Source organism: Schistocerca piceifrons, chromosome 8, assembly GCF_021461385.2.
Source record: "Schistocerca piceifrons isolate TAMUIC-IGC-003096 chromosome 8, iqSchPice1.1, whole genome shotgun sequence".
NCBI lineage: Eukaryota > Metazoa > Arthropoda > Insecta > Orthoptera > Acrididae > Schistocerca > Schistocerca piceifrons.
This window is the reverse complement of record NC_060145.1, coordinates 422,963,789-422,986,379: the sequence shown is the minus strand read 5'-3', so window position 1 is coordinate 422,986,379 and position 22,591 is coordinate 422,963,789. Positions and strand designations below refer to the sequence as shown.

At 44.9% G+C, this 22,591-nt stretch overlaps 1 protein-coding gene across 1 annotated transcript in view; it reads right to left on the bottom strand.

Annotated features, from left to right (window-relative positions):
- The window catches only part of LOC124712411 (unconventional myosin-XVIIIa), a 1,310,522-nt gene that overhangs the window by 221,600 nt on the left and 1,066,331 nt on the right, over positions 1–22,591 (bottom strand). Inside the window, exon 6 of the mRNA XM_047242706.1 lies at positions 2,523–2,729. Within this exon, the coding sequence (XP_047098662.1) occupies positions 2,523–2,729 (207 nt within the window). The remainder of the gene's footprint in view (positions 1–2,522; positions 2,730–22,591) is intronic.

Here is a 22,591-nt window from a genome sequence, read left to right as displayed (position 1 = left end):
AGCATCAGATGTGGAGTGATCACTGTGAAGAACATGGATATGCTGAATACTTGTGTAAGACAGCATAATCAGTGCCTGACAGAATTAAAGGACCCTCACTGTGAGTTTTTATTTGGTTGACTGGTTGAATTGTGCAATATCTACACTTCTGGGGAATTTGGGTATGACAGTGACGTGATGTTCGACTGCACGGCAATGTGATGGCAGGCGCACTCATTGTCAACATTCCGCTTGACCACGTCTGATAACCAGAACGGATGATCATTGTATTGTGCATCACACATATCTTCACCCTTTTACACCTGCACTGGCACCAAAGAAGAAGAAATTGACTCCCTGTCACATTCTGTGCCATCTTACACCATTGGTCAGAGTGCAGCAGCAGGACTTGTGAATTACTGTTTCATGTATTGGCTGCTGTTAACACCACAACACAAATGGCTTCATCTGAGGTGGTGTCACGAACAGAAAGCATTACTTCAGGTCACCAAGGAAACTCTTACAGCACAATGGTATGTCGGGGATATCGTGCATCTTCATTTGTTACCTGCAGTGTGACAGTACAGTGGTACCATATTAAACAGGACAATGTTCATCTACATGACACATGTTTCTGTGAACTATCTGCGTCATGTTGAGGCACTCTCATGGCCTGCAAGATCCCCAAATCTGTCCCCAATAGAAAAAGTGGGGGACCAGCTCAGACATCAACTCTGTCCAAGTCCCAGAATCTCGGATATGTCTTACTGATATACTATTTTGAAATCACTGAAATAACATCAAATACCCTCTCGAACCATGAAACTTCATTTCACTTAGTCCTCCCATTTTGGATGCTTCACTTTCTTTGTCAGACTGAGTAACTTTCATCCGCACGTTTGGCCTGCCACAGTTGCTCAGAATTATTTTACACAACTGGTCATTAAAATTGCTACACCACGAAGATGGCGTGCTACAGACGGGAAATTTAACCTGCAGAAAGAAGATGCTGTTAAGGCAAATGGTTAGCTTTTCAGAGTATTCACACAAGGTTGGCGCCAGTGTCAAAACCTACAACGTGCTGACATGAGCAAAGTTTCCAACTGATTTCTTACACAAACAGCAGTTGACCAGAGTTGCCTGGTGAAAGGTGGTTGTGATGCCTTGTGTAAGGAGCAGAAATGCGTACCATCACGTTTCCGAGTTTGATAAAGGTCGGATTGTAGCCTATCACGATCGCGGTTTATCGTATCGCGACATTGCTGCTCGCGTTGGTCGACATCCAATGACTGTTAGCAGAATATGGAATCGGTGGGTTCAGGAGGGTAATACGGAACACCGTGCTGGGTCCCAATGGCGTCGTATCGCTAGCAGTCGAGTAGACAGGCATCTTATCCGCATGGCTGTAACGGATCATGCAGCCGCGTCTCGATCCCTGAGTCAACAGATGGGGACGTTTGCAAGACAACAACCATCTGCACGAACAGTTCGATGACGTTTGCAGCAGCATGGACTATCAGCTAGGACGGTGGCTGCAGTTACCCTTGACGCTGCATCACAGACAGGAACGCCCCAATGGTGTACTCAACGACGAACCTGGGTGCACGAATGGCAAAACGTCATTTTTTCGGATGAATGCGGGTTCTGTTTACAGCATCATGATGGTCGCATCCGTGTTTGGCGACATCGCGGTGAACGCACATTGGAGGCGTGTATTCGTCATCGCCATACTGGCGTATCACCCGGCGTGATGGTATGGGTTGCCATTGGTTACACGCCTCAGTCACCTCTTGTTCGCATTGACAGCACTTTGAACAGTGGACGTGACATTTCAGATGTGTTACGACCCGTGGCTCTACCCTTCATTCGATCCCTGCGAAACCCTACACTTCAGCAAGATAACGCATGACCGGATGTTGCAGGTCCTGTACGGGCCTTACCGGATACAGAAAATGTTCGATTGCTGCCCAGGCCAGCACATTCTCCAGATCTCTCACCAATTGGAAACGTCTGGTCAATGGTGGCCGAGCAACTGGCTCGTCACAATACGCCAGACACTACTCTTGATGAACTGTGGTATCGTGTTGAAGCTGCACGGGCAGCTATACCTGTACACGCCATCCAAGCTCTGTTTGACTTAATGCCCAGGCGTATCAAGGCCGTTATTACGGCCAGAGGTGGTTGTGTTGGGTACTGATTTCTCAGGATGTATGCACCCAGATTGCGTGAAAATGTAATCACATGTCAGCTGTAGCATAAAATATTTGTCCAATGAATACCCGTTTATTATCTGCATTTCTTCTTGGTGTAGCAATTTTAATGGCCAGTAGTGTAATAACAATGAAGCACTAATTTGTTTACATCTATGTTTAGTAGTGATTCTGAATTTTGTGGGGTGGAGTCATGACCCCGTAACGACCCTCGCCCTCTAGCCCATGGATATGCGCCTGCAGTGCGGTAAACCAGTTCCCACACTGATGACAACGGGCTTCTGCACAGCTGAAGGCGCTGGTGCTGAGGCAGGCGCGGCGCCTCCTACTCACCTTCTCGACGTCGTCTTCGTCGACGAGCAGCGTGTCGCCGGTGGCGTCGAGGCAGATGCGCAGCTTGCCCGAAGTGGCGGCGTCGCCGTCGGAGTCGCTGTCGGCGGGCGTGGGGCAGCGGCGGGCGGCCGAGAAGCCGGCGCGGTGCACCAGCCACACGTGCTCCGCTGACTGCAGCCACGCCGACACCTGCTCCTCGGAGCGCGCCTGCAACACACCGCAACCGGCAGCGCCGTCACACATAGCGTGGCCACCTCCACTGCGGGAATACCTGCTTCTGCTCTCTACGCTAACATCTTACTGACGCACATCGTTAACCTTGCTGTTATCTTCGGGTCGATAGTACCCGAACAGGAGTTTGTTCTAGCGCTTTTGTTTGCATGTTGATACTCCGGTTGCTATGGGTTTATTTATCGATTGTCATTTTTTATTTGTTGTTCACTATTGCTATTTGAGTCTACATATTGTCATTTGGAGATAGTACGAGTGGAGTTGTGGACGCTAGAAAATTAAGTGTGAAGTAGAAAATTCGGGACGTTTCATACTTCTACCTGAGTTCAATATGGAACGTGAGAGTAGCAGAGCGAGCTAGAGACGTTTGCGCTGTGGCAGTCTGACGTCTCAGAAAAGTCAGAAAGATAAAAGGGGAAAAGGTTAAAAAACGTAAAAGTGCAGTCGTGCCGTCAATGGTAAAAACAAAATAAGGGTAGTCAGCAAGAGAGCAACCCCGAGGCTATACCAGAGGCAGGAAATATCCGACCTCTGAAGCAGTATAAGCAAGGCCACCTGCTATTTAACCCTTTCGTGAGCCGTGGGAAACATGCTTCCACTACAATGAACTCGCTCCTAGTCCCGTGGGATTCACAGTTCCCACCTCTGTAAGGTGTTACCACCTAGCGAACGGTATAGGGTACTACTTCCAATCGGAAGTTCCCGCCGTTTTTGCTGTACCTTCGCGCTGGGTGTTGCTCTGTAGAGGAGCCTTTCAGTGCTGTTTGCGTGACATTTTGTGATTTTTTCCTCAAAGCTATAGTATAAGGTAAATACTTTTGATTTACCCAAATTTATGAAGGAGCACGTAAAATGTAAAATTGGAACGAGGAGAATTCCAGTTTCAAACAAAAGGAGCCATTTCTGCAGTAAAATGGATGGATAACTGTCCAGTCACTTTCCTGTCCTCAATTCATGACCCATGAGAAACAGCCACAGTGAAAAGGAAAAACAAGGTTGGTAGTAGTACAGAGATTTCTTGTCCTGAAGTTGTGGCAGAATACAACAAAATAATGGGTGGTGTCGATAAGTTTGATCAATTACGAGAAAGGTATGCTATTGGCAGACGTTCTGTAAAATGGTGGCACAGAATATTTTATTTCCTGGTGGACGTTGCTGCAGTGAACAGTTTTATCCTGTGGAAAATAAGTAAAAGAGAAAGTGGAATGCATGATCAGCTCGCATACAGGATCCATCTAGCCATACAATTAATCGCTGGCTTCTCATCCCAAAAAAGGCGTGGACAAAAACCTGTCTTTCTGGAAAAAAGGGGTAAAGTACCTGAAGATTTTCGTCATGTGGCTGTGGGGGAGCATCAACCCCTTTTAGGAGAAACCTACTGGACGTGCCGTCATTGTAGTACCAAAGCTGCGGAAAAGAGCATTCGCTGTGTTTGTACATATTGTCAAATACCACTTTGCAAAGACCTATGTCTCAGAAAATTTCATGGCAAGTAATTGTGAACAATCATTGTAACAAGAGAAGAAAATTTATCAAATAAATATGACATATATTGAAAAAGTTGTTTTTGTCATTTAGCTCCAAGGAAGGGCAGTGGAAAGAATACTTCCCACCTTGTTGTGTGACCTCACTTTCACAGTTGGAACAAATTTGATATTCTGTATGATAAATATACCTATCTGTTAACTACTATCTGCTCTCCACTTATTATAAAAACCTGCTCAATAATTTTGCCCACGAAATTGTTAAAAGCGTTCAACCGCTAGAATGTAGAAGTGCGTATGGGAAAAGGAGACTAACCAATTCTAAAAAGTGATAAAAACAAAGGGATAGAAAAGAGGATTTTGGCCAAGGAGGGTAGTCGGGAATCTCCGAACAAACCTTACAGTGGGAGACACCCCAACCCTCACCGCCCTGACCCAACACCAGAGTGAGAATAAAAACCACTTTCACGGAGGAAACTGAGAACCAGTTCGACCATCGGGGAATCGTCAGCCAACATTAAAGGTAAGGTGCGGGGAAGTCGGTACTTAGTACGCAAAGCCAAAGAAGGGGGCATTCTACCAAAATGTGGGCTACTGACTGGGAGGCTCCACAACCACAAAGTGGGAGTGGCTCATCACGCAAAAGAAAACCATGGGTCAGCCTGGTATGGCCGATGCGGAGACGACACAGTGTGGTCGAGTCCTTTCGGGAGATGCGAAAGGAAGAACGCCACGGGCCTGGTGTCACCTTAATCGCACGAAGTTTATTTGACAGGGGAGTAGCCTCCCAAGAGTAGGCCCATGATTGTGCGAAGTGGAATTTGATGTGAAGCCGTAAATCCGCTGCAGGAGAGGTTACAGACAACGGGGGTAAGTCACTGCTCCCCCAGCCAAACGATCAACGAGCTCATTACCTGGGATACCCACATGGCCAGGGACCCAAAGGAAGTCAACGGAACAAGCAGCACGGTGAAGATCAGCAGATGGTCATGGATGGCCAAGGGATGGCGGGAAAGACACCGGTCAATAGCCAGAAGGCCACTCATTGAGTCATACATAACAAAACACGGTTGTGTTGGGACTGTTTAATAAAGGTAAGGGCCTAGGAAATTGCCATCAATTCCGCAGTAAACACCCCACATGTAGGTGGCAGGAGATTATTTTCCGTGCCAACATAGGACGTGAAGACAAATCCCACACGATCAGCAGATTTAGAGCCATCGGTGTAAACAACAACAGCATTCCGAAACTCCCATAAAATTCGGCGGAAGTAACAACGGAACACCATCGGGGGAATGGAATCTTTCGGACCTAGGCGGAGATCCATCCGAATTCGGGGCCGAGGAACTGTTTCCGCTGTGTGTGGGGATAATACCATTAGACAGAGCACGGCAGGAAAATCGTTTACTCGTTTTGAAGAGGGTCGTTTTGACATTAAACGACTCTCCACGCTCAGGAAGACCTTCGGGGTTTGATGAAAATCGTTTAAACGCATTAATCCACAGTGATAAAAGTCAGTGTACTCCAGAACTGGCAAATGTGATGAAATGTGATCATTCCACCATCGCGCGACATTCACATGCAATGGGGAAGGTTCAAAAATTGGGTATATGGGCGCCGCATGCTTTAAACCAAAATCATAAAAAATCTGTGGGTGGCCATATGTGAATCTCTGCTTGCTGGTGATCAATTGGCTCGTGAACAACAGCGAGATTTCCTATCCCGTGTCGTTACTGGTGACGAGAAATGGTGTCTATGATAACATACGGCAAAGAAACTAATGGTTGAAGCAGCAACTCACCGGCACAAAGATATGCGCGCAGCCACGAAACAATGTTATGCATCTGGAGGAAAAACGACGGTGTGGTGTACTAGGAATTGCTCTCCCGAAGTTTAGCCATCACTGCCGACACAATCCAAGAACAACGATCAAGAAGAATGCGGGAAGTTATGCTACTCCAAGCTAACGCCCATACTTTGTATTTCTACACATTCTACTTAGGACTAAAATGTAAAGCTTTCTCCCCCTTGTTATAGCTGAAGCTATTACGCTTGTGACCCAGCTGTTCAAACATTCACACCATGTAAAAATATCTGTAGCAAAATTTTATTTCTACGTGTGAGATAAATACATAATGCTGTCTTTATTTATTTATCTTAAGAGACTGCAGGTCTTTTGTTGCGTATTGTTGGAATGTCTGTACAACAATTCATGTAGTTTATTATGTTCAAATAATCAAAGCATTGCCGATACAAGTAAAGTTTCATAGACTGTTTCACTCGATCGCAGTTCATGTACCTAGAATACAAGTTTCTGCGTGACTATCATGACAAAAAGATTCCTTTCTGACGAGCACTGAAAGTATTTGTAAATGCATCTGACAGTGACGAGGATGTTTTTTTAACAAGAAACCACCCCAATGATGACGATATTTGATACTTACATGACAGCTGTGCAAGTGGAGCAGATGGTTCAGTCAAAAATGTGAAATAAACGATTCACATGGAGCTTACAACCTTTTCCACGACTGGATGAGCAACCAGTTATAAAACTGGCTCCTGGTCCAACACGATATGCTGTAGTCTGACTTCTTAGTGCTATAGAATGCTCTTTTATGCTCTTATGAACGATAATATCCAGACTACTGTGATAGAAATGTCTATTACGGAGAGTCACAAAGTTTATGATGACAGCTGGGAAGAATCAGATAAAATTTGTCTTGAACCCTATACAGTTTTTTTCTACTACTACCTGATATTTATAAATCGCACTGCGACCCGACAAAGAGTTTACATGGGATTCACAAACACGCAGAGCCATCTTCCGTGCCGTAATTTCACTTAAACGTTTCTTTTGTACGTCACGTGGTAACGCTTCGATGACAAGTCTGATCGAAGAACCTGTTAGTGTTCTCTGGGAAAAGCGGGTAGAAATACATTTGAAACTGTATAAACCTGGCACAAACGTAACTGAGATGAGGAAATAGAAACTATATTTAAATTTGTAATAATTTTTAGTACCTTATGAGTATAGTGTCCTTATGTACGAATCGGTTCGTGTGGTCATCCTGAAGATAGATTTACACAGATGGGTATAGACAAAAAGACGGAGCAGGATATACGTTCGTTGAAGACAAGACTAATCTAGGGGACAAATTTATACTTCATTGATTCTCCATACTCAAGAAGAAAGCATCATTATTCTATCAGATTCACGTTCATGCTGTTAAAATGCTATAATATCAACAAAACAAAAATTATCTACCACGCGGCATTATAAGAGCAGATCACGAGCTTTCTCGCCTAAATAGGCCTACCAATAGGTTTGAGGTTAAGGCGCACAACAGAATAAAGGTAAATACACTAAAAGACACTCTGGCCAAGGAAGCTGAGTACACCGGTTTAGGGAAATGCGACAAAGCGCCACCTGACCACCACCTATACAGGGTGTTACAAAAAGGTACGGCCAAACTTTCAGGAAACATTCCTCACACACAAATAAAGAAAAGATGTTATGTGGACATGTGTCCGGAAACGCTTAATTTCCATGTTAGAGCTCATTTTAGTTCCGTCAGTACGTTCTTCCACCTACGCTCAATTGAGCATGTTATCATGATTTCATACGGGATACTCTACCTGTGCTGCTAGAACACGTGCCTTTACAAGTACGTCGCAACATGGGGTTCATGCACGATGGAGCTCCTGCATATTTCAGTCGAAGTGTTCGTACGCTTCTCAACAACAGATTCGGTGACCGATGGATTGGTAGAGGCGGACCAATTACATGGCCTCCACGCTCTCCTGACCTCAACCCTCTTGACTTTCATTTATGGGGGTATTTGAAAGCTCATGTCTACGCAACCCCGGTACCAAATGTAGAGACTCTTCGTGCTCGTATTGTGGACGGCTGTGATACAATACGCCATTCTCCAGGGCTGCATCAGCGCATCAGGGATTCCAGGCGACGGAGGGTGGATGAATGTATCCTCGCTAACGGAGGACATTTTGAAAATTTCCTGTAACAAAGTGTTTGAAGTCACGCTGGTACGTTCTGTTGCTGTGTGTTTCCATTCCATGATTAATGTGATTTGAAGAGAAGTAATAAAATGAGCTCTAACATGGAAAGTAAGCGTTTCCGGACACATGTCCACATAACATATTTTCTTTCTTTGTGTGTGAGGAATGTTTCCCGAAAGTTTGGCCGTACCTTTTTGTAACACCCTGTCTACAGCAAGAACTAGAATCAATGCCGGACTGAACGGAAAACCAAACCAGTCTTACCACACTATACTCAACGAAAGTCCGCTGCTCGTGGTCTCGCTTCCCGAGCACGGGGTCCCGGGTTCGATTACCGGCGGGATTTTCACCTGCCGCCTTCACCACCACCACCATTCATCCCCATTACGGTCGGAGGAAGGCAACGGCAAACCACCTGAATTAGGACCTTGCCTAGTACGGCGTTGCGGGCCTCCCGCTACGTTCCCCTACGCTCTGTCATGAAGCATGGGACTATTTCCATTTGCATACTCAACGAATGTTTGATAATGAGGGCACTTGCTGGGAGCATCTTTTGGTTTACCAGTGGTGGTGGGTTTGGGGGATTAAAGGGACCAGACTGCTACGATCATCGGTCCCGGTTTACCAGTTTTCGTTTATACTTTTCATTAGGCTGGGATGAATAATTCGAAGCTAATAGAACCTACATAATTAGAGTTTTGCGTGTTGAACAAATAAAGCACTGGATTGAAGGACTCTGCTTCGATTCCTGCTACGTCCTCAGTTATTTTCTAAGGTAAGGAGGTCTGGTAAGGGGCCCATTCAGTCGCTGTGAGGCCATATGAAGAGCCGCTTCAACAAAAAAGCAGAGGCATCAACCGGGTGCACCTACTGGTAATAATGGCTGGAGGGATTCCAGCATGTTGATAACATCTCCCACGACCTTAGAACGCTCCTCTTACAGCCAGTCGCAAGGGGCCTATTCTGTAAGTGGTATTTACGTTCTTTTTTATTACCATAATGACTAATTTGTAAAGTAATCAGACGTCTGACGCTATGTTAAAAAGGGACGTTCGATTTGGAAAAGAATCCGGGGGGGGGGGAGCGATCGGGGGAGGGGGGATTACTTGTTTTGTACTAAGTAAATGATTAAAACATTCCGGGCACTGCGAATATGTCAACATACGCTCTTTCACCGTTTACTGTTTCGTTGATGAGACTGTCACGGACCAGACTTGAGGTCGTAAAGGACTTGCCTCAGAACGTCCTCGTCCGGGGCGAAACAACTATGCAGATGAAGGCGGCAGGAGCTCCGAGGACAAATATTTATCCGCGTCACCTGCTGTCGTTTCCCCTCGGCCACTTTCTCTGGCTGGGCACTGCCCGCAGTAAAACGGGACGTCCACCTGGGCTGCTGCTGCTGCTGTGCTCCTCCCAGATCTCGTTACTAAGCGCCCAGCACTGTTGCGTCACCCGTCCTTGGCAGGGCCATTAATATCGACAACCGAGCGTCACCTCGTTACCGCGGCTCAGTCGCTAACTAGCCGTCCATCGATCAAAGCCCACGCGACTGCCAAACGCCGTCCGGGATCTCCTATCTCGCAGCTTTGATAAACTATCTGTAAATTTAAAAATGGAAAGTGTCTTGAGCATGAGACTTCAGTGGCAGCTATTTCAGCTCTGTCTCCCGCACACTGAGAACTTCCGTCATTCCAACCAATACTAATGTAACGGTGTCGTGCTTTACGACATTAAACTGTTGTAACGTTCCTTTTGTCCGTGCATCGCACTAAGTCACAGTCGCTGCCGCGATCCGAATCCACGCATTCTTCACGATATACGGCGCGCTAGTCAATTTACGCTACGCACTGTTGCAAGGATTAACCGAAAACGTTTACTGGCGGACTTGGATAAATATTCTGCACAGTTACACAGATAAAATCAGTCTAACCGCGACACACCGTTAAGCTTCTCACAACTCCGAATCACTAATTACCAGAGGCGTTCAATAAATAATGCAATACTTTTTTTTCTCGGCCAATTTCTGTTGAAAAGATACGGAACTTCTTGTGGGGCATCGTGGAATATTCCCGTTTCAGTTCCCATAGTTTCATGAAGTTCTGATGGTGGCAGCGCTAAACGTATCCTTCAAAATGTCGCCTGCAACGAAGGTGCGTTCCAAGCAGAGAGCTGTCACTGAGTTTCTTTTGAAGCAAAACCAGAGCATCGCTGATATTCAAAGGCGTTTGCAGAATGCCTATGGTGACCTGACACAGAACAGAAGTACGGTGAGTCGTTCAGCAAAGCGCCTGTCATCATCCCAACATGGTCGAGCAAAGCTGCCCGTCCGGCCGTACAAATCTGCGACTCCCGCAATATTATAACGTGCAGACACTCTCATTCGAAGTAATCGATGGATCACAATCAAACACTTCTTCTCCGTGACAATAGAAGGCCTCACTCAAGTCTGCGCACCCGAGAGCAGCTCACAAAATGTCTTGTGGACTGTCTTCCCTCATCCACCCTACAGGCCAGATCTCGCACGTTCCGATTTCCATCTATTGGGCCCCATGAAGGATGCATTCCGCGGGAAGCACTACGTTGATGATAGGGAAGTTATTGATGGAGCAAGGACTCCGACGTCGACCAGTAGAGTGGTACCATGCGGTTATACAAGTCCTCCCAGTAAGGCGGGATAAGGTCTTCGAATTGAACGGAGATTATGTCGAAAACAATGGTTCAAATGGCTCTGAGCACTATGGGACTCAACTGCTGAGGTCATTAGTCCCCTAGAACTTAGAACTAGTTAAACCTAACTAACCTAAGGACATCACAAACATCCATGCCCGAGGCAGGGTTGAAACCTGCGACCGTAGCCGTCTTGCGGTTCCAGACTGCAGTGCCTTTAACCGCACGGCCACTTCGGCCGGCGATTATGTAGAAAAATAGGATTTCGCAGCCGAAAGAGTGAGAAATAAGATGGTGTATTGGAACCTTGAATGAAACCGACATGCTTTCAGAAAAAGTGTTGCATTACTTATTGAACGACACTCGTAAAAGCCCTACAGTGATCCAACTACTTTCAGAAAGAGATAAGAGATCCGACCACTGGACTGGGACATGTTCACCGCGGAGCAGTTCGATACACCGACTCCATTTTGTTACGACCAACACCCACAGATAATTATCACAACAAAAGCTAGCAATACAGTTCCAGGTGAATAGTGAAAACGTCACACAACAGGTGCAAAAACAAATTTGCACGGTAACAAATGAAATTTATTGGCATGACTTAACCCGAGCCATGTTCGTCGCTTCTATCCCGCACCACTTCCAGCCGGCTATCGCCTGCTCTGAGGCCTCTTTTTACGGAACACTCACTAATCTCCACCACTCGCCTAGAAAATTAGGGAAGTTTCTAAGCGGAAGAGACGAGCGAGGTGGCACACTGGACTCGCATTCGGCAGGACGACGGTGCCAACCCGTGTCCAGCCATCCAGACTTAGGTTTTCCATGTTTTCCGTAAATCGCCCCAGGCAAATGCCGGGATGTTTCCTTGGAAAGGGCACGGCCGATTTCCTTCCCCATCCTAGACAAAATGCGAGCTTATCCTCCGTCTCTGCCGGCCGGTGTGGCCGAGCGGTTCTAGATACTTCAGTCGCTACGGTCGCAGGTTCGAATCCTGCCTCGGGCATGGATGTGTGTGATGTCCTTAGGTTAGTTCAGGGGACTGATGACCTCAGAAGTTAAGTCCCATAGTGCTCAGAGCCATTCGAACCTCCGTCTCTAGTGACCTCGATGTCGATGGGACGTTAAACCCAATCTTCATTCCTTCTAAGCAGAATACGACACTCGCACACGAGTACGCAGTTCCGATTTGCATGATTTCCATACTACAAAAGTAACGTTGTTGATCACGAAGGATCACCAACTCCCGACTTCCGAAATGATAGCCACTTTAAAACACGAACTCCGTCCCAGAGGCCCGGCGACTTTCCACCTCAACCCAGCACGATGGCTCCGGCCACTTCTCGATTTCGCGAGCACCCAAACCGCTCCATGGAATTACTTAACATATACTCCTTCCAGCCGGTCATAATAAGGGGAAGAATGTGGCCACTCTCACTGGAACTTTCTCCGCAGCGGATGTCGTTAATGCCAGCATTTAGAGGGAAGTCAGTCTTCCTTTAAGACCGTTATGCGGGCTCCGATCACAACCCCTTTAGGAGGATTAGGGGGAGTCCGCACACTCTTTTTTTAAGTCGAACAAGAGCCCCCCTTTTCCGTGCAGGCGAAATCTAGCCGTCGTGACAGCAACAGCGAATATGGCTAGCACACATGGGCGGCCAGAAAACGATGTTTTACAATATTACAAGCGAACACTGCTTCGTGCTATTATGCTGATAATTTTAGCACGGCGAAAGAACAACCCAGAAAGCTGACAGTGCTTTTTCTAGCTTCCAACTGCGAAGCGCTTACAGCTACTGACGAAAACAGTCATCATCTGCCGAGAGGTGACAACAGTGAAGCGTTGCCATCGATACACACAAAATCACGTAACGTGACTGATTGAGACAGACACGCGAGGCTGGTACGCCAAATCTACTTTGTCAGAGCCCTTCTTTCCGCGTAAGGTGTTATTTAACTAAAATAATGACTTTTTAAAAATCTGGGCATATAATACTCTACATCCACAAAGAGCTACCGTACCATACCATCCACAGCTACGTCAATACTTCGGCAAGCCACATTTTCCTGTGTGGCAGAGGATACTGCATGTACCACTGTCATTTCCCCTCTTTCCTATTCCAGTTGCTAACTGTGCGTGGGGAGAATGATATTTGGCAAGCCTCCGTGTGAGCTCTATATCTCTCTTATCTTACGTTCACAGTCTTTTTACAGGATATCTGGAGGAGGAAGAAACAGATCGGTTGACTTCATCTAAGAACACACACACTCGGAATTTTAAAGATAAAACTCACTGTGATGTTCAACGTCTCCCTTGTAATGTCTGCCACTGGAGTTTGGCGCGCATCTCCGTGACAATTTTTCGCTAACTAAACGGCATTTTGCATAGTTTTAGATGGGAGAAACCATTTGTCAAATGGTTTAAATGCACCGCTATCCTAACACTGACTGTGAAAAAAAGTTAACGAAACTGCACATTTTCAAAGCAGAGCACAATTTAACAAAAATCCTGCAAATGGTTATTTGAAATATATATATATATATATATATATATATATATATATATATATATATATATGTGTGTGTGTGTGTGTGTGTGTGTGTGTGTTGGTAACTAAGTTAAACAACGATTTGTCTTTATGTACTAGTGTCCACACAGACTAGTGAGGCTAAATGTGAGCTGCTTAAGTAAAGCAAGCTTCGAATCTGCTTGAGTGAAACAAACAGCTATGGTGAAACGTCAGGGGTGGCCTGCCAGTTTCTCGGCAACCATGACCAGATGTTCTCAATGGCTGAGAGTTGAAGGAGAACGTGCTGGCCATACAACAGTCGGACATCCTCCGCATCGAGGTAAGTCAGGACAGCACGGGCAACATGCAGCCTCGCACTATTTTGTTGTTAAGATAACGTCTTGGGCAGGGCAGAGCCAGCGACCTTAGTATGTGAGAACTGTAACGGCTGCTGCCTAAATTATTGGCCACGGGAACAGGAGGTGATGGTGGTGTGTGCCCAATGGCACTCCGTTCCATGAAAGTAGGTGCTGGGTCCGTATAACTATGGCGTGTACGATCTGGCAACGTTCGTTCTCCTCTGACTATCCACACACGGATGCGTTGATAATGGTGCTGTATGCAGCAGAACTGGGAAAAATTTTTGGTAAGTTCCTATGGAGCCAAACTGCTGAGGTCATCGGTCCCTTGGCTTACACAGTACTTAACCTAACTTACGCTAAGGACAACACACACACCTATGGCCGAGGGAGGATTCGAACCTCTGACGGGGGTAGCCGCGGGGGACTCTCTCGAAAATACGACGTTGCCACTCTTGTGTGCAGAGCAGCTGCTTGCACCATCGTTAGCATGCTTAGAGGGGCATAGCAAGCGCTGCGCAATACGTCACACTGGAACACCTCGCGCCCTTACTTTCATGCTGGAGGCTGCGTTTCTTCGTGAATGTTGTCGTTTTTGTTTTGTTACTCCTGTGTACTGAGTGATTTTCAACTGGAAGTTGTTTTAGTGTGTGCAAGCAACGTCGGGTTGCGCTGTCGGCTGCAAGTTTCAAAATCGCAACACAAAAGGCACGTTACATGTAAACTGAAGGCTAAGCGAGGGGGGGAGGGGAGGGGGGAGGGGAGGGGGAAGAGGGGGAGGGGTGCGCAGAAAGGGAGGGAAGGAAAGGAAAAGAAAGCAAAGCAAAGCAAATGGAATGGTGATGTCAGCTGCATCGGGATATTACAGGGAATCAGCGGCGACGAGTGAAAATGTGTACCGGACTGGGATTCAAACCCGGGATCTTCTGCTCACAAGGTGGGTGCGTTATCCACTGTCGGACGAATAAGATGGATGCACAGCCCATCGGCCATGTCCGAAATAACAAGCACCTCGCATACATATAACAAAAGGCATACACTTAGTGTTTTATGCTTTCGCTCGCGATACAAGTCTGCAAAAGGTTTAGCTGTCTAATTGTTGCAAAAAACGCAAGGATACAGGATATATCAAGCGGATGACTGCGCATGATTTCTCGCGGGGGTTTGTTTACACCCTCGGAAACGTGGATTTTAAAAATCTAGCTAAACCTTATTTTTCTACGAGCCTTGGGCATAGCTCTCTCTGTGCCACGTGATGGAAGCCGCAATACAGGTCGCTGTCTCCAGGTGCTCCAGACATCGGCACATTGAATTGTTTCTTCCCTCGTTGCAAACAAAAATATTTGCTAACTCAAGGTACGTAATGTGGTCTTACGACCCTGCACTGCCAAATGACAGTATGTCTTTTCTCTCGGGCGCTAGCCGTTCTGGCTCATTGAGATCCTACATGGCGTTGAATACGGGCTTCTGAACCCACCTATTCCACCACTCGCACGACTGTCGTGGGATACCGACCAAAGTGAACAGAAATATAGCGCAACGATAAACAGCACGTTCCATACGGCACGATCATCATCCTCCTGCACAATTCCGATTCGTACTGGTAACCTTTTTCTTCTTCTTCTTCTTCTTCTTCTTCAAAGAGACATAGCACGAGCTTCTCATGAACAACCAACATTCAAATGCAATTTCCGGATGATAAACTCGCTCCGTAATTTTTCCTCGTATACAGAATGTAGCTGCGGTTACTCCAACACGAATGCCGGCCGCGGTGGCCGAGCGGTTCTAGGCGCTTCAGTCCGGTACCGCGCGACTGCTACGGTCGCAGGTTCGAATCCTGCCTCCAGCATGGATGTGTGTGATGTCCTTAGGTTAGTTACGTTCAAGTAGTTCTAAGTTCTAGGGGACTGGTGACCTCAGATGTTAAGTCCCATAGTGCTCAGAGCCATTTGAACCATTTACTCAAACCCTGTGCAGTTTGGCTGAAGTGCTACTAATTTGCTTATCCAAGCGTGGAGTATACTTCATGCCAGTTTGATGTCTGTTTCACGCTGCCTTCGTGGTATTGCAACTTTAATTGCCACCAGTGTATTTCGCTCACATTTGGTGCGGTACGGCTATTAAATGATGGCAACATAGCCGTCCGCTACTCCTAGTGTCACGCTGGCGACCTCTTGCGCTGTGCATAGCGGTATTTCCTCACCTGCTTCTATTCCAGTAATTCCTCACGGAGCAGAACTACCAAGCAGTCCATGAAGCTACATATGTGTAAGCCGGTCCGGTGTCGCTGTCTGTTTCACAGTGTAGGTAATAAGGAGCGCCAATTGCACGGCGTGACCGGCGCAGGCCGTTCCCACAGCGCACGCTACCGGGCTTGGCTAATGAGGACGGAACAGACGCCCTGCCTGGGGAGAGCAGCGTGTGAAACACAAGCAGGGGTTGGGTGGGGGCGGGCGGCTGTTTACTGTCTTCCCGGCGACGGAACGGGACAGAACAGGCGCTTCTTGTGCCGACGCTGTAGCCCCCCTCCGCTGGAACTTTCCGCCGCGGCGCCTTTACAGAAAACTGGAATCTCTGTCACAAACAGCAGAGGCAAGCGCCTTAACCAGTGGTTAGTGATAGCGACGGGCAGCTTTCCTTTTGCTGCTCTTGCGGTTTCATATGACGTGAACACTGTACTAATAAATAGCTTAAATAGCTGAAATCGCCATCCGGTCCCAATTGCTGGTTGCCTATGCAACGATTTCCAAGGCCAACAAAAATCTGATTTTATCACAGTATTTAAAAATTAAAAAGTTGTCGTATTCATTGAGAGGTATAATATCGTGATAAAGGTTTAACACAATATGGCGTGTTAATCCTCGCAGTGTCAAGATGGAGGGGGAGGGTATCATGTGCCCACCTTTTGAAAATATTATAATCTCGTCAGATGCTTTATGTTTTAAAATTTTGAAAGATATATTTATTTTTTAAATTAAGTCAGAACTTTTACCATTACCATAAAGCTTTTAAGTTTTTCAGCTAAACTTAACCGATGGCAACGGCCTTGCCGCAGTGGATACACCGTTTCTCGTGAGATCACCGAAGTTAAGCGCTGTTGGGCGTGGCCGGCACTTGGATGGGTGACCACCAGCCGCCATGCGCTGTTGCCATTTTTCGGGGTGCACTCAGCCTCGTGATGCCAATTGAGGAGCTAGTAATGGATTCGGTCAAGAATACCATCATGACGACCGGGAGAGCGGTGTGCTGACCCCACGCCCCTCCTATCCGCATCCTCCTCGGAGGATGACACGGCGGTCGGATGGTCCCGGTAGGCCACTCGTGGCCTGAAGACGGAGTGCTTAAACTTAACCGATAAATTTAAGTGTCGTCATCAATGTGACTTTTCAGTAAACGTCATATTCAAGATTTCCATGTGCAAGACGCTACTTACAAATCAATAATTCTTTCAAAAGTTCGTTGTTGGTGAAAGTCAGCATCCATTAACGAAATCTTACATTTTAAAAAATTGTTTGTGGTGATAAAAAACTACCCTGACACTTCTCCCCCCCCTCCCACCACCACCCTTCTCCTTGGTGATACTGGTTCAAAGTAGTTTAAATGGCTCTGAGCACTATGGGATTTAACATGTGTTGTCATAAGTCCCCTAGAACTTAGAACTACTTAAACCTAACTAACCTAAGGACATCACACACATCCATACCCGAGACTGGATTCGAACCTGCGACCGTAGCGGTCACGCGGTTCCAGACTGAAGCGCCTAGAACCGCACGGCCACACCGGCCGGCAGTGATACTGGCATTGAAAACATGTCGGCAGGTATTGAAAATATGTCGGTACTGCGAAGATTAAAGTAAGAAACTGAATATTGTCTTAAGGTAGCGTAACTCACAGCTCACTAGTTACGCAAACAATGTTCACACATTATTTGAGAAAGAGAGGACTTAGCGTCTTCCAATAAAGTTTACACACAATTTCAAGCCCTTTCCAAACTTTTCTCTCGCTGACACCTTCCACAAAACAATAAAATGAAAAAAAATATCGCTTACTACAAGTCACTGTTCATGCAGCAGAACTTCAACAGTCTCGACGTTTCAATTCATTATTTCTTTTACTAACTCTATCCGTAATACATTTTTCGGATAGTATCCGCATACACCACTGACTGTACCTGCAGAATTATAGCATTGTTCGACACACAGTTCAGAAGATATGACGTCGATGAGAGATAAACAAGATGATGTTATACATGTAGTCCGAGTCTTTGGGGTGGGGGATCATTAGTCTAAAATAAATAACTCTCACTAGATTATTACATACTTTCGTAGCCTTTTCATCCCTTACAACTGTGTGTTACTAAGAAACTATGTGCTACTAAACTACTGCGTTCAACTGAGGCGCCTGATAAAGATAACATAGGTAGAACCAAGAAACAACATATAAGTTGTCGTAGTCTCGCCTTTTCGCATCATATTAGTTACGTAACAATCCCGTTTTCGTTATAGGCTTATTGTTATGAACGAAAAAACTTTTAGGAACGCAACGTTCATGAAGTTAAATTACTGTTTCGTTTTATCTAAGTTTTTTTTTTTTTTTTTTTTTTTTTTTTTTTTTTTTTTAAAGATCTAGTCAGCACACCACGCCTCGCCCTGGAGTTTACCTCGCTGACAGTGTACAGTAGGATGTCTGATTTTCGGTGGTGTTTCACAGACATCCACACAGACATCACAACGCAAAAATAGGACGACCAAAAAAAAATAAAAATAGAAAAGCGAGAGTGGGCAACAGAATAACAGCAAAGACACATTAAAATAAGAGAGAAAACAATGTAACTCATTCACTATATACAACCGACAAACAAATATTACAGACCACCGAAGATGTTTCGTAAATAAAAGGAAGAGAATGTGTATGACAGAAAACAAAGACTTTTATTTAGTTGCACAGAAGGACCGCATCTCGCTGTCGTCGTCGTTTTACGCTTTTAATAACGTCATGTTTACGTGAATGGCGCACTGATATGTTTTTGAACAGGTCTCGAGGAGAGAACTGGATTACAGAATAAAGAAATATAGGGTCCTATTTAAGGAAGACGTGTTGCTGTTCGTATCTTCATAAATCACGACTTTAACCAGTACGATTCCCTTTCCTGTTATGTCCCTGTCATAGCTAAACAACGTTTAATTCTGCTTTCACATTCGTTGGCTACGCCAATTCAGAACCAAACTGTCACTTTTCAACCTACTCCTCGGGCTGCGCAACAGGTCAGTCTGTCACCTCAACCAAGATTTATGGGAAGGGGGAGGGCGTGTCTTTTCAATAGCACACTTTAACCCAGTCTTCGATACACTCAGCTTTGTCTTTATGCATAATTTTTGCTTTAAATGTACTCACTGCCATAAAGCCGAACACGCAGTCTTCCGGTAGCTTGTTTCCTCAACATTGTAACTGATGCACCTTACACAATAATAAGTTCTCTCCAACAATAGAAGAAGGCGTACACAATAATACTCAGGTGCATGCTGTTCTAATTGAAGTGAATGACAACACAAAACACTTATCTATATTTAATCTGCAGATTTCCAGATTTTTCACTACGAAATAATAAAACCATGAATTTGCTTTTTGTTCAAAACTCTTAAATAATAAAACAGGTCTACATAACGTGCTTAAATTTTCATAGTCCGGTACGCGATTACGAGTGCCAATGGCGGAGAAGGAAATTATGAGCTAATTATTGATAAGAAATACAAGCTTGGACTGTACAGTGTGGGGAATAAGTATACTTATTATGCGTGATAGCGCAACGTCCTTTCCCTCGTTATTTCATTTCTTCTAAGGACTTTCCGAAACATTAAACGATTACAAAGTTACTATCAAGTTCGAACTCAGATATTTCACACATCCTGTCTTAATGTCGGAACTATAAAACTACAGTGATACAGTTACTGCAATTTAGTTTACGTGTTTTAAGCCAAAGATATAAGGGTGACGAATATCACGAAACCAGTTTCTAATGTACCGTCTTTGGACGTAATATTGATTTCCACGTTCATTTCGTTGAATAAGAGCACGCATACACATCCATATTTCTGACAGTACTGCTACCTGGACTTGAACAGTACAACACTGGCTAATATACCAGGATACCTTTTGAAAGAGTTTGAACAAATCCATGACAATTTTGTAACCTCCGAATTTTTCAATAAAGAAACGAACTGCAAACCGGTCGCAAAACATTCTTCGAATTTTCTCTTTCTCCTAAAGCAATGTCAGTAATTCCCCAATATCTTTCTGACACTCATTATCTCGATGTTGACATGATGTTCGACTCCACAGCAACTTATACGGCATTCGAATGAAATTGCTGCAAACGACTGTAAAACGGGTTGTATTACTGTACGGAGCGACCATAAAATTTTAATATGGCGAAATAAACACAACTGAAAAGGATCCCGAACCGATGTTGGTCATCTGCGAAGGAAATCGCTTCATGGATACTCGTGTGGAGAATAAAATTTACATACGACAAAGTCGTTCCCTTCCTGATTATAACGATCACTAAGATATTGCGCTGATTTTATAGTAGTCATAACAGGATTTTGATGTCTACTAGTACCTATGTCACAGAGAATGAGTTGGCAGTACTAAGAATTTATTTCAAGAGAAAGGGGCGACCCTGAAACATATGGCACAAAAAATAGTAGCTAAAATTATTTCAGTGTTTCGCAGTTTCAGATTCGTTGTTTTTCGGCGCACTTGCTTTTTGGCGCAATAGGAAGTCATTTCACAGTGCCGCTGCGGCTTAATTTATAGCAACCGAGTCTCGATAACGCGATTGAGTACGGTAGCTACTGTTCCTTTTCTCACAACAATAAAAATAAGAGCGTCGTCTGCGCTGTAGTAAGTTTCAAGATATGCAGGGTACGTATGGGGAAACTTTACGCCGCGCCATTGTCACGTGTGTTTTTGAGGACTGGTATATTGACGACGAACATTCTTATCTGCGCATCTGAAAGGTCAATCCACAGACGCTCCTTCTCTATGTCAGAAGTAAAGAGCTTTAAACATGGAAAGTACGGCTGTCTGAAGTCATTAACTTGCATATGCGTAACTCGTCCTCGGCACGTAACCAAAATTCCTCGTACCGTTGCTATTATCAGGATGTTTAACAGACTCAAAATGGGTGCGAAAGTAAAAAAATCTCGCCGTATCTGTATAGGTATTTCGATTTTTTACTCATGCAATAATTTACTTGTCAACGTGAAGTGTTAAAGACTTTAATTGTGCACTGGTAAAAATCACGGAAGTGAATTCCAGTGTAAAGACACATTTTGGAATAAAAAAATACCCTAACGAGGAGAACACGGCAAGTTCCATAACCCGATTTACCAGAAACTTTGCTCAGTGGAAGAAGAGTCAAAATAAGCGGAAAGGTGTCTCGGCTTATCCGAAGATACTCGACCGCTTCTGTGAAAGTGCCAGTCAACGTTTTCGACATACTTTAAATGTCTAGCTCGGGTGGCATTCCACTCGATCTTGTTGTTAACGTCCTTCAAATCTGCCTTGTGGGTAGGGGGTTCAGACTGCTTAAGATTTCACGCGTTGGCAATAATTTGGCGCCAAGCCACACAAAGTATCACTTTTCCGAAAACTGGCGCTTCCAATTGTCTACGAATTAAGATGAACTATAGGAATATTTCAGCAACAACAATTTTAAATAAATTTTCCATTCATTTACTTTTCCACTTTTATTTACTTATATAATTCATTCACCAGACACGCAATTAGTAGACGAGTAAGTAATCTTCTACGTGCATGGGTAAGTATATGAAAAATAAAATAATGCGCGGGTTTCGAACACGGGAAGCAAAGGCGTGACGATGCGACGCTATCCAGTGTGCCACTACTATGGTTGAACTACTTGCTCGCTAAAAGACACATAAATTACCTCGAAAACTTTGACCGTCTTTTTCACAGAAGTGGTCGAATATTACGAATAATCTGAGACTCATGTTCGGCAATTTTGACCCTCTTCCACAGAGCGAAGTTTCTGGGAAATCGGATTATGACACTCCCCGTGTTTGCCTCCTAAGTGTAGTACATAAGCTTGTAACTTCAGAATGCCAAATTAAATAGTTGGAAACTAGAGATTATACCTTTCTTTCGACGTCGAAGCCGTGTGTATGGTACGATGAGCCTGTGTGACAAGTCAGAAACTCGAGCAAAACTATGTAAGTTACTTATACAATATTAACGAGAGCAACATCTGGAAAGTGTTAATTATTAGAACGAAAGAAACAGGTACGAAAAGCAGTGCCAAAGACGAAAAACATTGTTTTGCTGGCCGCTGTAGACGAGCCGTTCTAGGCTTAGTCCGGAACCACGCGGCTGCTACGGTCGCAGGTTCGAATCCTGCCTCGGGCATAGATGTGTGTGATGTCCTTAGGTTGGTTAGGTTTACGTAGTTTAAAGTCTAGGGGACTGATGACCTCAGATGTTAAGTCCCATAATGCTTAAAGCCATTTGAACTGGTTTTAGATCAACGAAACAAAATTCGATTATTTTCAGTTCACTCTGATATTGTTTAAAATGGAACGTGTACAGTGATTAATCATACTTCAGTAATTACATAGACCAGTGCTTCCCAAGGTGAGCGAGTTACACGCCGATCGGAAAAACATTTTCTGAAGAGTCAAATTAAAATGGTTCAAAAGTGTTTCGTTCACGAAACTAAATTACGTTTAAAAGATAATTACTACCTTCACTACCTCTTAAGACTGTAACACTGTTTACATGAA